A 15,176-nucleotide genomic window follows, 5' to 3' on the forward strand; every position below is an offset into this window, starting at 1 on the left:
AAAACTCATAGAATAGATATATTTATACATGTGCGTTTCATATTATTCATGCAATGTAAATGCACAATATATATACTCCCTGCACACCCAGGTTAGTTGACGTTTAGGACATAATTGTGCCTACCAAGGAATTATTAACTAGGAGGTATTTTTCTATGTCTACCCTTATTAAATATGGTTGCAAGTGCATTCTTTATGAGAAACAAACATGGTTTAGATGGCTATTGCAGTAAGGCTATGTTTGCTTGCATGTGGGGCGCGACTAAAGTTGAGCATGCAGCTCGCGGGCCAAAGGCATGGCCCAAAGCACAGTGATTTGGCCCCGCCCGAGCACGGCACGGCCCGATCCCAACCGTGCCCGTGGCGGCCCAAAGCACGTAGCGGGCCGTACTTGGGCCGACCCCTCGGCCCATCGGGCGGCACGACCCGGCCTAAACAGTAGGCACGGTGTCGGCCCAGTATGAGAGAACTTGTGAAACTTAAAGTATCAAGTTTTGTGACTTGTGAAACTTATGACTTTTGGCATGTGAAATATGATCTGTGAGTATATTATGTTATGTGAATTGTGAAGTATCAATGTGTGTAACTCGAATGTGATTTACTTATGTTTTGTTGAATTCTGTATTAAATTTGGTGTTTTTCATATAGCGGGCCATGGGCCGCCCAAAGGATTATTGGGCCTTGTGCTTTTCAGGCCAGCCTGGCCCAAAAATTGGCCCACGTGTCGTGCCTGGGCCGTCAGGCAGGCACGGTGTCCTGTGGAGGCACGGCCCAGTGGCCTGCAGGCCATACAAGCCCGTGCCCTATCGGGCTGTGCCTAGTACGGGCCCGTGCCGGGCCGGCATGTTGCTCATCTTTAGACGCGGCCACAGTTTGCTCGCATGTGGGCGTTCGCGTTGCGAGGGGCGAACACGTCTAAAGACCGCATCCAGTGGCTTGGCGACAGCCTTTACGAAAAACAGGAGGGTCAACCAGAACAACAACTAATATGGGTATGGAAGAAGTATTTGTGGTTGGTTTGTGGAGGCTTAAGGATCATGCATGAGACAGGGTTAGGCTCACGCTCGTCTCAACTTGCTTGAACAAATGATCATTTCCACGAATTGAGTTCAAGTGGCTCATTGAGCCTATCTTTTTGTAGGCCTAGTAACACATGCATGTGGGCAGTCGATGACCTGAACAAACTACTAAATAGTAAGGTTGCGTTGTATTTGTCTTCCATTTTTGTGTACTATACTATGACTTGTTCATTATGTAACCACGTATTCTTTTCCTTACAGATGAGAGAGCCTAAAGAAAATAATGAAAAATCAATAATGACGTAGCAATAATTCCATAAAACCTATGGGTAATATAGGCAAGACACATTAAATGGTTAAAATTGTCGCTCCGTGGAAGTAGTCAGGGATGGAAGATATGATTAGAGTTGGTATCATTTTTTTATTATTTTCCCACTCTTAACAATTACCTTTTTTTTCTTAGCCTTAACTTTCTTTGGCTTAGCCTAGTATAGGCGTTGGTATTATTTTAAAGCATTTTGGATTCACAAAGCGAAGGTAGGAGCTATGTAATAGATGGTGGGGAAATGGTAAGACTGGTTTATTGCATAAGAGTATGATTGTCTGAGATGGTTTGTACCATACTGTAGCGTGTGAAGAAGGTAGTGAAGAGATAGTATGTAAGTATGTCATGAAGGGAGGTCCTCTGAGGTAGGTTGTGGAGTTACTGCTGTGTATATATGACTAAAAATCTTGGTAGGTTGTAAATGTCATATGTACAAAGGCAAAAAAAAGATGTCTATAAGGTTCCATCACGGAACCTTATAATATATACGTCTAAAGAATGACTAAAAAATGCTTACATCTACAGTGACATGTAGAGGCACTTTTAGTCTAAGCATTTTTAGCCCAAAGAAAAAAGTGACATCTACTATAATATATATTATAAGTAAGCATTTTTAGTCTACACTAGTGCAAGTTAATATATATTATGGTAGATGTTAGTGTAACCATTGTATGTCCCATCTGTAAACAATGAGTATATTGTTATCTTTATATGTGACATTGCAAAAACTTATAGAGGATTGTTGTATAACTGTTATAGCCTACACACATGTATCTAGGAAATAAATGTGTCATATATAAGATCTTATGTGAACAATTTTAAAGTAGAGAGTAGACGAATAGATTGAGTAAAATCACCTATGAAGCAATAGTTTTTTTTTTCACAATATATGATAGACATCACTCTAACCATCATGTATGTCATATATATGCAACCACTAACTAATATAGAGCTATTGCAAAACAACCTAACAAATAATATGTTGCATGAAGTGTCCATATTGTTGTCACGTACAAGAAGGCTATAGATGATTTGACTGTGATACTTGTCCTAAATAGATAGGCTCAATCATACATGTTATATGCACTCTAAGGACTTGACCAACAAAGGCTAACAACTGTGTTGGCTTGAGCCAAAAGTGACAATCCACATGTGCAGCGACGTCCAAGGTTGTCATAATTCTCAACGTAGGTTGTTCTCTTGGGCTAGGTCTATACTTCTCTCTCTCTTCTTTTTTCTACATGAGATGTTGAGGTCGCCACGGCACCCACTGTATGGAGTTTGAAGCCAAGCACCACCTTCAAATCGATCTAGGATCTGAATCATTTTAATGAGATCAAGTCTATCTGTGTTGCTACCCATGCATTGACCTATATCTATGGCAGATCGAAGGATGTTTCTTGTTTGATTAGAGGCATGGACGACGTGGACAAATCAAAAGGAGGCAAGTGTGACATGAGTTTCTGTAATGTCCCGTCTCCACGAGACCGGACCCGCTTACGTACATCTGGCAACTTTTGTAGGACATATACTACCCTCACAAACCAACACTAGTCTTTTCTGCGCACTTTGTCCTTACTCGTACGCACTCGGGAAGATCTTCACGGTCGGCTACCCATCTCTAAATATATCTAGGCCAAGCACGCTCAACTTTAGAGTTTTTTGGAGATGAGCTTCTGGAAAAGAAGTTGCAACTTGTTAGTATTCATCCTATTAAGCCCTAGGCTAGGATGTTACAATTTTTTGCTGGGGAATTTGACATGACTGATTTGGACTTTCGTGCATTGATGGAAATAACACAAGAACAAAAGTGGTCTACAGTGATGGAGTCAATATCTCCATAATGCACTCTCTAATTGATGGTTATGCCTTTTGTTAGATGGTGCCATAGGCTACATGCAGGTATTTTTCGACCGTCTGTAAGGTTATTGGAGTATAAAATACTAGGAGGATATCCCGCGCGTTGCTGCTAGAATGCAGATTAGTGGATTGTATGACATAATGACGTGGATAAATAAAATACTTATTTGAGCATTTTCTTTTCAAAAAAAAAAGCAGTAACGCATTTGGGCAATGATGATGTTTTCACTTTTCACTCCGTTTTGGCGGGTCATTCCTTCGGGCACAGGTTGCTTGGGCCAACCTTTGTTGATGGGCTGGGCTGGGCTGGATTTACCGGGCGAGAGAGGCGGTTTATTTGGGCCTTGCGTGGCCACAGATAACCACGGACGGGACCCGAGTCCCATCCCATCGCGGCGGATCCCACGCCGGACGCATCCTCCCCTTCCCCTCCCCTCCCCCCTCCACGCTCGGGTCGGGCGCACTCGTGAACCCCTCGTCGCCGTCGCAGCCGCAGTTCCGTCGCCGGAGGGCGAGAGGGACGAGGAAGAGGGGGGGGGGCAAGATGAAGACGACCAAGGGGGGCAAGGTGATGAACCCCACCGACGCCTTCCGCAAGGAGCAGCGGAAGAAGGAGCTCAAGCGGGTGAGTGCCTGCCCGCCCCCAACCCTAGGGTTATCCCCGCTCCCCGCGACCCCTGTCGGTTCCGTGCCGGCGGCTATATTCGCTTCGTAGTCGCGATGATGACGCTGGTGGATTCACTCGCTAGGCTTGTTTCTGGTGGATTAGGGTTGTCCGGGGTGGGAGTGGTGGCGGTAGCTGCCTAGATTGGTTCATCTGATGACGGTGTTGATTTGTCTGCTTTAGTGTCCGTTACCGTGGATTCAAGCATTATCACCTAGTATTTCGATATGGGAAAGCTCATATACCTTCCAAGATGCTTCCTTGTGGTGCTACATGTTGAATTAGGTGCCGTTTGGTTCAAGAAACGGGACGGCAACAGGAAGTAAATGGATAAATGATGGTAAAGGGCCCGAAATGTCCTTATTTTGTTTGGTTGAGCAACCGTTCACTGCTGGAATCTTTAACCGTCCAAATCGAGCGGGAATGAGTTTGTGAAAGCGCGGCTTCTGTTGCCCTGGCAACTGGTTAGGTTAAACATTAAACAAATGAGAAATAACGTAAGTGGTTGGCGGCTTGGCGCTGTGATCAGGTCACCCCGCAAGGCCACCAAAGCAAACGTCTCGTGAATTGAAGATCTTAAATGGCATACAAGAACCAGATAAATAACCATGTGACTAGTGCTAGTATTTTGGCAGCTTGACTGTGAATTGTGTGTTGTTCTGATATGTAATTTTGTTTAGCATTGTCGCCGGTTTATTTTAGGAAGATTTTGGGCTATATCTCTTTAGTGAAATATAAGAAGTTCCTTGATTTTCTTTATAGGTTATATTAGTGCCTGCTAGATTTGGTTTGTCCTTGTGGTTAGGTAAATGGAGTACTCGAGAAGATTTGTCGCGAAAATGCAAAACAAAATGCCTGTATAGAAACTTCTGCTATAGTATGCCCTCCAAAAGGCATCAGTATTTGCTCCAAGGATGTTGTGCCTAGAATACAGAATGGTGGTTCGAGTTTTGTAAGTTTTGTGTTATGAAAATAATAGTTTTGAGGCATATTTTCTGGTGGTAGAACATGTATCTACGTGTACAAGTAGCAAAGCCATGTTGGTTGGCAGTTGGCACTAGAGGATCAAACTAGTTTGGCGTATCGAACAAGCTAATTGCCTGCAATTGTTGTGTGCTTTTTAGATTCAGTTTGCTTAACTTTTGTCTCCTATCTTGTATCTTCCAGAACAAAAAGGAAAGGAAGAAGGTGCGGGAAGTTGGTATTTTGAAAAAGGATCCGGAGGCTATACGTGAGCAGATTGAGAAATTGGAGAAGATGAGTAAGTACATTAGCTGCATTTGGAACAACGATTCAGAAAATGATGTTTCTAGAAAGTATATAGTCACTTTGATGAACATTTAGTTCTGCATGCATATATCAAGAGATCATGTTACTTGTTCTGGCATAGTTATGACAAATTTAATCCGTAGCTGTAGCATTGTTTGCACATTGTTCGTCAACATTTGTTGTACATTCATTGATTATTGGTTTTTCCTAACTTAGTTTGAATGCAATTTTCCATTGATTTCACTCTTGCAGTTGGCTAATTATCTCTCTCTGGTCTGGTGTTTCAAGTATGACCCTATTGTTGAAAGAACTGTATGTCTCAGGCATCTTAAAGCATCATAGGGTATTAGCATGGAATTACCAAATATGTGTGTACTGACCTCATGAAGCATTATATTTTGCAGCATTTGCCTCTTTGAATTGATAGCTACTTTGGCCCTGTTTTCATCATGGTATTTCATTTCACTTTCTAGTTTCCCATGAGCATTGTTTCTAGAGGCCTTGATAGTCTTGATCATCATCGGTCTTGTGATCAATGCTCATATTAGCATAGGAAATCTAATGGTTCATTCTTGAGCATTTTAATCAGTACGACTATAAGGCTCAGCTACAATAATTTATATTTATGTTGATTATTAGGCCAGATTTTCTGTTTGGAATCCATCATGAGTACTTTTTTGAATTATAATACCATGCCTCTTGTAGTTGTGCTAGTAAATTTGCAGCGTTGTTGATTTTCTTTCATATAAATTCAAAGATCTACTTGCATGTGGGGACTGTGGAAGTGTAGCACTGATGATTACTTTTGTCTGTTCTAAGGCTTGTCAATCTTGAAATTCTTTTTTATTTTGTTGGTGCAGAGGCTGATGGTGCTCTCGACAAGGCTAGGAAACATAAGAAAAGACAGCTTGAGGATACATACAATCTTATTGTTAAGAAACGAAAGGTATTTTGGTTTCAGAAGTCCAGATTACATTTTTAATATTATATGTTTTTCAACCTATCCTACTCATAACATTGTAATAATTTGTAAACTGTCCCCTTTTCATAAATATTTCATCCACTTGGACATGTTTTCAGGCAGTGCTATGGCAATTAGCTGTGCAATGTAATGTTGGTGTTCTGTTTTTTTTTTTAAAAATAAATTTATGACATGACATTTTGTGCCACACAATTTTCTATGCAAGTTTACCATGATATAGGAAAGTGGTATCTTGAATGATTGTAGTAAAATACACTCTCTTGCTAGTGAACTATGATAAGGATTTTGTTCCACTTATGCTTTCAGTGATTATTGCAATTATCTTGACTGAATGTTTTGATTTGACAACATTGTATGATTTGGAACTAGAAGAATTTTGATTATACATGTGGAGTTATTTGCTCCTAATCTATTTTGCATTCATGGTGAAACTATTGTCTAATTACACATTTTTACATAGTATAAAAGTGAATGTTTATTAATTGTTGGCTTTGAGTTTGACACAAGTTCTGCACTAAAGTCTATTTTGGAGTTTTATAATTTGTAGACAACTTCTGCGTGGGCACTTGCTAATTCAAATTCATACATAGAAGTTCATTACTTTCTCATAATCTTTTCCAGGAATATGAACAGAAAATGAAAGAGAAGGGTGAGCAACCGATTATGTTCAGGTGAGGTTTACTGATATATTATGCTTTGATTATATTAGATGGATATGTTACTGACCTTCTCAGCCAATATGCTTTCTTTTTCCTCGTAGCCATCTTGCACCACCAAAGAGGCGGCCTACAGCAGATGAAGATGATAGAGCTAATCCTAAGCCTGAGGTATGTTATGTTATTTATAAGATGTAGAATTGTTTGTAAAGGTTATTGCATATCTGAATAGATACTTAGCATGTTTATACTACAGGACTCTGTTTACTATCATCCAACCTTAAATCCATCTGGAGCACCACCACCTGGAAAACCTCCTATGTACAAATCATCTATAGGTATATTCCTCTCTCTTTTGCTTATGAATATATTCTTTTAAAAAATTCAAGTCCATAAAATTATCTCCTTACAGTTAGTAATCATCACTAGCTTTTTCTCAGTTTCATTTCTTGGTTGACATGCAGGACCAAGGATCCCACTGCCTTCTTCATCCAGCGCTGGGGCCTCATCTTCCATGTCAGAGTCTGAAGAAGGTCCATCGACCCTACCACCCCCTCCACCGCCACCACCATTGCCAGCCACCTCTGAGTCTGTTGATCCATCTGCTCCACCTTTCCCTTTGCCCCCACTCCCACCACCGCCCCCACCACCCCCTAAACCTAACAGTGACGCAGCACTACCAGGCTTACCTCCGCCACCTCCACCTCCTCCTGGCCCACCTCCGAGAGAACCTGTATCAGGTCATACAGTACTTCCACCACCTCCACCCCCATCAAATCCACCACCAGCGTCTAGTGCAAATGGGAGCAAAACAAATTCTTCCCAGGTACCTACTTTGGATCTCTTTTGTTTATTTACTAGTGCTTCTAATCCATTTGTTAATGCAACAAATCCCCTTTCCTCATGTTTAAATGTTTGGATGCTGTCCTTTGTGATTTGGTCTGACGTAACCTTGTTTGCAGCCGTCAGTTGTCCTGCCTCCACCACCCCCGCCGCCTGGTTTGCCACCAAAATCAACTGACATGGAGGCCGCTAGCACTTCAAAGGACACTCCTGGACTTAAAGAAGATACTGCAGTGAGGGTCTTACCACCACCGCCTCCACCCAGTTTTCCACCTTTACCTCCAAGGCCTCCAATGCAATCTGATATGCTAGCTCCTGGAGCCATGAGATTTCCACCACCTCAGCCACCACCAGATTCAAGGCCACCCCTTATGGCTCCAGGAGTTACCAGGCCCCCTCCACCTCCTCCAGGATTTCCGCCGTCCCAAATGCCAATGCCACCGTATGGTGTGCTCCCTGGTCCGCCACCGATGCTTAGGCCTCCATTTATGCCAGGACCCCCTATGCAACTAGATGAGTTTGCTGCCTTCGTACCAAGGCCTCAGTTACCCCAGCAGCCATCATATGTTAAGTCAGCTGCCCCAACAGTTGTAAAGAGACCATTAGCACAGCACACTCCTGAGCTGACGGCCATGGTATGCCATCTGTCTTTGTATTTTTTTGACTGAATTCTCTCTCTTTCAGAGTAGTATGATTGCTCATTCCGCCTTTGAATCATTACAGGTTCCTGCATCAGTTCGTGTCAAGAGAGAATCTGCTCTCCCCAAACCGAAACCAAAGGTGCAGCAGCAGCAGCAGTCATCAACAGCATCCATTTCAAAGCCTTCGGTGACCCTCATAAGAAGTGATGCCCAGCCTTCTTCAGCAGCGCCCAAGCCGCCAAGTATGGATGATTCTTATATGGCATTCTTGGAAGATATGAAGGAACTAGGGGCACTTGATGGGTAACTCAAGTAGAGTAAATGCCTGATTGCACTTAGCAGCTTAATTCATGAAAACCTGGACATGGAACCTAAATAGTCGGAGATCATTTCGTATGTCCCAAAGGAAAATCTTGCCTTGATTTAATCGAAAACTGGGAAAACAATTGTAATCTACCTTTAAATACTAGGCTCTTTGTGACCCAACTGTACAAGCTGGAGATCTTTGAAACTTTAAAAGCTGGCAGCAAAGAAATATCTCCCAGCTGTATTTGTGCCCTGGCTGATTTGCAGATATTAATAGTCGTGGGTAATACTATTGATGTGCTCTATTTGTGTCTGGGCATTTGCATTGAAAACCATGACAGAACTGCTGACCTGAGGTCCCATGCGAACTAGCGATATTCACAAATGTCGGCATCGGTTCTATAATGCTGCAGCATTTGAATTTCGTGCTGTTTGTACTGAAATCTGAATTAACAAATTTTATTCGACCAGATGGGAATATCTGTTTACAAACTGTGTAACATTTATGTTGCAAATATGCCTGGAAAGTGACCCATCTTTGTACGTGAGTCGCACTATGAAACCTGGCCAGGTTCATGTTTCAGGCCTCCACGTCTTTTGGCAGAACCATCGAAGAATTTGTGACAGTTGTGCGTATCAAGGTTCATCGTCTAGCTGTAGCAAGTACTCATAAAGTTTGTCTTTCACAATAAGAAACATTATCGTCCTAACTTAACGTGTGTATAGGAATATCACTAACAACGAAAACTTGAGCCGGCATAATGTGGGCAGAGCTCGAGCAATTTAGGCAGACTAGCTGGACAAGCTTGGGTTCACTCCGGAAATCGAAACTGAATCGGAGTATCGAAAAGGCGAATGTTGAGTAGTTTGTTGAGCCTTACAACCCCATCAACCTTCTATCTGGCTGGCCATCACTAACTTATTAACGAATAACCTCTATGTTCTAAATTATAAGTTGTTTTAGTTTTTTCTAAATACACAGTAAAACCTACGGATCTAAAAAGAGTATATCTAGATACATAGCAAAAGTTAAGTACCTATATGTAATTTAGAATCAAGTGGATAGAAGATTATTATATTTTAACTCTTTACCAATCAAACAACTTGGCTTGTGAAGCACATAAATAGTCCTTCTATCTGAGAAAGAATGCAACCGATGTCATTAGGTTAATCATGAAATATATTTTTATAATATACATATTTTGTAATGTAAATATTGATAGTTTTTTTAAATATAATTTTATTAAACCTAGAATTAGAAAATTGCATTCTTTTTTGCATTCTTTTTTGGATGGAGGTACTTTTTCTAACAACGACGCAATTTGCTGATACTCAAACGCTGCACTGCCAACAAAAAGAAAAAAAGAATGCAATCGAGCATAGTACCAGAGTAAAACACTAAGTTTAATCAAGTTTATACAAAAAAAATACCAACTACATAAGTGTCATTAGATTAATCATGAAATATATTTTCCACAATACACATAGTTTGTGATGTAAATATTGATATTTTCTCAAATATAATTTTAGTCAAACTTAGAGTTAGAATTGCATTCTTTTATTTGACGGAGGTAATGACTTATTTCCATTACTAATAAGATCACAACGTCTCAATTTCCTGATGTTCAAATGCTGCAATGCCAAAAGAAAAAAAGGGGGATGTGGGGGGGGGGGGGGGGGGGGGGTGGCTCCGGTGACATGGTTTACGTTGTGAGAAGTACAAATGTTCAGTCACGCAGTTGGGTTGACATTGTTAAAAAAAAAGAGCATCCGATTGGTTGACTTATCGTGCCAGAAGGACGATATGAACTGAGCATATCCTGACTGATCTTTTACTCACGTTTTGTACAAACAGTCTGACTTTATCTAGGCCACGAGCAACCGAAAATATTCCTTGTTTCCCTAACTCTGTACAAGGGAGCATGGAGACAGACCTCGTGCATCACTGCATGATTAAATTTTGAGGTACCTTCATACATGAATTGATTGAACCTAGACAAGCTAAGACAGAACATATTATGTCGCAAAGTTGACAATTGCATTTCCAATGAAAAATCCACTACTTTTAGAAATTTTTATTTTCTAAGGAAGCTTTCAAAACAATGTAGTGGATTTTTCATGCCTGCGCTGCAGTGTAGGAAATTTTTTTAAAAAAACTTGCATCTGGATAAGGGTGCGGCTGCAGCTAGATGGTTGGTTGCTTCGATTAATGGAAACTTAGGGACACGGGCTACTAGTACTTACCTGTTATGAACTCAAATTTAGTTCTTCAAAAAAAGTTATGAACTCAAATTTGTTGTTTTCTTTTGTCCTGAGCTTTTGTATTGTATTATATGGTTTGTTGGCCGAACTGGACAGGTCCCCATTTATTCTGATACACAGATTTGAGTATCAAATTTGAACTGCACATCTAATTAATTCCGAAAGGAACATTTTAAATTTGGAATTTTTAATTTGAAATTACTCTGTACCAATTACGTTGCAGATGTAGGCTTAGAAATATGACTCGGCGAAATTGGAAGGGAGATCAGTATCAGTATCAGACATGAGCATAACCAGTGGAATTTTGAGCTCCAGCTATACATACCATATATGCCGCCAACAAGTGACTCATCTGCAACCAGAGCCAACCACTACTGAATGACCACAACTGGGGTTCAAAAACTGTTTCCTCAATTATACACACAGACACACAGCGTTGACTCGGAAATTTGCAATTTGAAATCTCACACATGCTTCAGTTCAGGTCATCGTCACCATACACCAATCAGTTCCCCCAACAAACCGGCTGAATGACAAATTACCTGCAATTTATAAGCCTGTTCAGGCTTCAGTATGCATATATCGTCAACCCCCAATTTGTCCGTGCACTCGCTCCAACTGGAGTGAGCAGGCTCTTGCTGCCCCATCCTCGTTGACTTCAGCATTTCCCATCCCATGTACACACAGTACTGAACTGTCAAAAAAAACCCTCCCTTGGGGCCCTAAATAAAAGAAACACAGGATGCAGTGTCCAAAGTGACCACCTTTTGTTCCTCCAATTAATCCAGCAGTCTACAACGACTTAAGCTATAGTATCTTTTTCTCCCAAGGTCAACTATTGCAGCTGAGCTGGATCAACAACCACTTGTGTGAGTTTTGGGCGGCCAGTAATTCGATGGTCCAAATCAGGGAGTGCGGTGACCTCAAGAAACCGATAGATAGGTTAGCACTTTATTATACTGTAATATTTAAGGTTTGGCGCCGCCCAATGGCGAGTTCAAATCCCTTCAGGTTCACTGTTTCAGGTACGGAAAAATACTGAACAGATTTGGCAATCTTCAGAGTGCCGATCCATCCCCCGTTGACAATCTTTCCATCAGTTTCACCTTGCCACTTTCACAATCTATACAGGTACATTTGTCCCCTCCCATGCACGAGAAGAGACTCTATACAGGTACTATGCCATAATGCCATCCCAGATGATATTGTATATACACGTAGTTGTCGCCATCCGGCATGGCATGTGTACATCAAAATTTTTATCTTACTCAAACAACCAATTGGTTGTCTTGTTGATCCCAATCCTTGGTCAACGCCTTGCCTGCTTGCCTCCTTTCCATAAAGGCCAAGTTGTAGCACAGCATTTTCTGCCTCTGCACAATTTCACACCCCCTCCTCCTACTCTTCCTCCTTTCAGGCGCCGCCATGAGGGCGTCGACGATGACCGGGGCAATGCTCATCACCGCCGCCGTGCTGCTCCTCGTCGCCGCCCGGGATGGCCATTGCGCGCAACTGTGCATGGACTCAAGTACACACTTCTTGGAATTTATTCACATTTGTCGTCAGTCTCCTAATTGCTGTGTTCATCTGATGCTGTTGTAAGTTGCAACTGATGTGTGTGTGTGATCATGGTGATGAGCAGCGTTCCCGAGGACGATCAACGCGTCTCTATCCTTCTGCGGCTACAACGGCACCTCCTGCTGCAACGCCACGGACGACGCCGCCGTCCAGAAGCAGTTCGCCGCCATGAACATCTCCGGCACGCCGTGCGGCGACATCGTCAAGAACATCCTGTGCGCGGTACGGTCGCTTGGTTGTCTGTGTTTCAATTCCATGATTTCTTTTCTTTTCGAGGTGCTCTCTTCTCCGCCGCGGCTGATCGGTCCTCGCCGTCCCTGCGCTGCGCACGCAGAGATGCAACCCGTACGCCGGCGAGCTGTACACCGTGACGACGGCCCCGCGGACGGTGCCGCTGCTGTGCAGCACCACCGGCGTGTCCAGCCGCCTGAGCAGCACCAATCCCGCGGCGGCGACGACGACGACGACGGACTACTGCACGGAGGTGTGGGACACCTGCAAGGACGTGCCCATCCCGGGGTCGCCGTTCCAGGCGCCCAAGGGCACCGCGCCGGCGCCGGCGCCGCGGCTGACGGACCTGTGGCAGTCCTCCAGCGAGTTCTGCGGCTCGCTGGGCGGCGGCGGCAAGTCGCCGTCGTCGCCGTGCCTCGACGGCGGTGGCGCGGCGTTCAACTCCTCCTCCCGCCCGGCGCTGCCGCTCAACGGCATGTGCCTGGAGCGCGTGGGCAACGGCTCGTACCTCAACATGGCGGCGCACCCGGACGGGTCCGGCCGCGTGTTCCTGAGCAACCAGGCCGGGAAGGTGTTCCTGGCCACCGTGCCGCCGCAGGGGTCCGGGAAGACGCTGCAGCTGGACGCGGCGAACCCGTTCCTCGACATCACCGACGAGGTGCACCTCGACAACGAGTTCGGGCTCATGGGACTCGCCTTCCACCCGGACTTCGCCGCCAACGGGCGGTTCTTCGTCTCCTACAACTGCGACAAGACGCAGTCGGCCACCTGCGCCGGCCGCTGCGCCTGCAACTCCGACGTCGGGTGCGACCCGTCCAAGCTCGGCGCCGACAACGGCAAGCAGCCGTGCCAGTACCAGAGCGTCGTCGCCGAGTACAGCGCCAACTCCACCTCCGGCACGCCGGCGACGGTATCGTATCTATCATCGGTCCACTGACTAATTAAACCATCGCCGCCGTCAAACTAATTCGCTCGCGATGCGATGTGGATGTGGCTCGATCACTCAGGCGACCTCGGCGAACCCGGCGGAGGTGAGGAGGATCTTGACGCTGGGTCTGCCGTTCACGACGCACCACGGCGGGCAGATCCTCTTCAGCCCGGCCGACGGCTACATGTACTTCGCCATGGGCGACGGCGGCAGCGTCGGCGACCCCTGGAACTTCGCGCAGAACAAGAAGACGCTGCTCGGCAAGATCCTCCGCATCGACGTCAACACCATGCCAAGTAAATAAATCCCACTCGATTTACTACTAGTTTACTACCGCATCAAGAATTTTGTTCGCAGTAACAAATCACAGTAGACCAAACAAGCTCTGAATCTAACTTGATCCTGACAAGAACTCATGGCGGTGTATCTGCAGGCGGCAACACCACGGCTGGGTGGGGAAACTACGCCATCCCCAAGGATAACCCCGTCTCCACTGACCCGAGCTTCGCGCCGGAGGTCTTCGCTCTCGGCTTCAAGAACCCATGGCGGTGCAGCTTCGACTCCGGCAAGCCGTCGTACCTGTACTGCGCCGACGTTGGCCAGGCGGCGTACGAGGAGGTGGACCTGGTGATGAAGGGCGGCAACTACGGGTGGCGCGTGTTCGAGGGACCCCTGCTGTTCAACCCGCCGTCCACGCCCGGCGGCAACACCTCCGCCGACGCCATCAACGCCATCGCCCCCGTGATGGGATACTACCACAACGCCGTCAACAAGAACGTCGGCTCCGCCTCCATCACCGGCGGCTACGTCTACCGCTCCATGACGGACCCCTGCCTCAACGGCCGGTACCTGTACGCCGACCTCTACGCCAAGTCGATGTGGGCCGGGGTGGAGACGCCGGAGGGCAGCGGCGTGTACAACGTGTCGGCGTTGGCGTTCGGCTGCTCCAAGAACTCGCCCATCCCGTGCGACTTCGCCGCGGGGAGCTCGCTGCCGTCGCTCGGCTACATCTTCTCCTTCGGCGAGGACAACGACAGGGACGTCTACCTGCTCACCAGCAAGGGCGTGTACCGGGTGGTCGACCCCGCCGAGTGCAACTACGCGTGCCCCGTCAAGAGCTCGGCCCCGGGCGCGGGATCGCCGCCGCCCGCCGAAGCACCGAGCTCGGCGTTCATGGCGCACGCGCCTGCGGCGTTGGCGACGACGCTGCTGGCGGGAGCGCTGCTCGGCTTCCTGAGCTTCAGCTTTTGAGGAGGGAGTGTGCTCTGTTTTTGGAATGAGAGCGATTTGTCGATTTTCAGATGGTCGTGCTGATGTGTGTATGTATGTATCGTAACTTAAATGTGCAGGTTAGCATTTGATTTTCTTCCGGTAATTCTTTGCCGATCTTTGTTTCGGTTCAAGCGGGAAACATTGGTTAACAGTTGGGGGTAAATTCCACAAAACTACAATTATTTGAGCAGAAAACTACGACACAAACCTTCAAGGCTACAACCATTTTGATGCACATTATTGTAAACATGTTACTTTTACTTTCTCTTCTTTTATTTTACAGGAACAGTACACTTGTTATCAAGCATCTATCATGAGGCTTCTTTGTCAGTAATGAGTA

The 15,176-nt window shown here is 45.2% G+C and overlaps 2 protein-coding genes across 3 annotated transcripts; both read left to right on the forward strand.

The window, feature by feature from the left end:
* On the forward strand, positions 3,582–8,879 carry LOC8063669 (basic proline-rich protein). Of its 2 annotated transcripts, XM_021454409.1 has the most exons (10): positions 5,036–5,129; positions 5,390–5,449; positions 5,542–5,589; positions 5,998–6,083; positions 6,741–6,790; positions 6,880–6,946; positions 7,032–7,113; positions 7,240–7,601; positions 7,738–8,253; positions 8,342–8,868. In XM_021454409.1, exons 5-10 carry the CDS (start codon positions 6,756–6,758, stop codon positions 8,564–8,566), a joined length of 1,287 nt encoding a protein of 428 aa, XP_021310084.1. In that variant the 5' UTR covers positions 5,036–5,129; positions 5,390–5,449; positions 5,542–5,589; positions 5,998–6,083; positions 6,741–6,755; the 3' UTR covers positions 8,567–8,868. The 2 variants fall into 2 exon arrangements, with proteins under 2 accessions (XP_002459503.2, XP_021310084.1); XM_002459458.2 differs by lacking the exons at positions 5,390–5,449; positions 5,542–5,589 and adding an exon at positions 3,582–3,829 and having other exon boundaries at positions 8,342–8,879.
* LOC8063670 (HIPL1 protein) lies at positions 12,144–15,096 on the forward strand. The gene is made up of 5 exons (XM_002459459.2): positions 12,144–12,355; positions 12,470–12,627; positions 12,740–13,546; positions 13,644–13,860; positions 13,998–15,096. Exons 1-5 carry the CDS (start codon positions 12,253–12,255, stop codon positions 14,813–14,815), a joined length of 2,103 nt encoding a protein of 700 aa, XP_002459504.1. The 5' UTR covers positions 12,144–12,252; the 3' UTR covers positions 14,816–15,096.

This window comes from Sorghum bicolor, chromosome 2 (assembly GCF_000003195.3).
Source record: "Sorghum bicolor cultivar BTx623 chromosome 2, Sorghum_bicolor_NCBIv3, whole genome shotgun sequence".
NCBI classification, from domain to species: Eukaryota; Viridiplantae; Streptophyta; class Magnoliopsida; order Poales; family Poaceae; genus Sorghum; species Sorghum bicolor.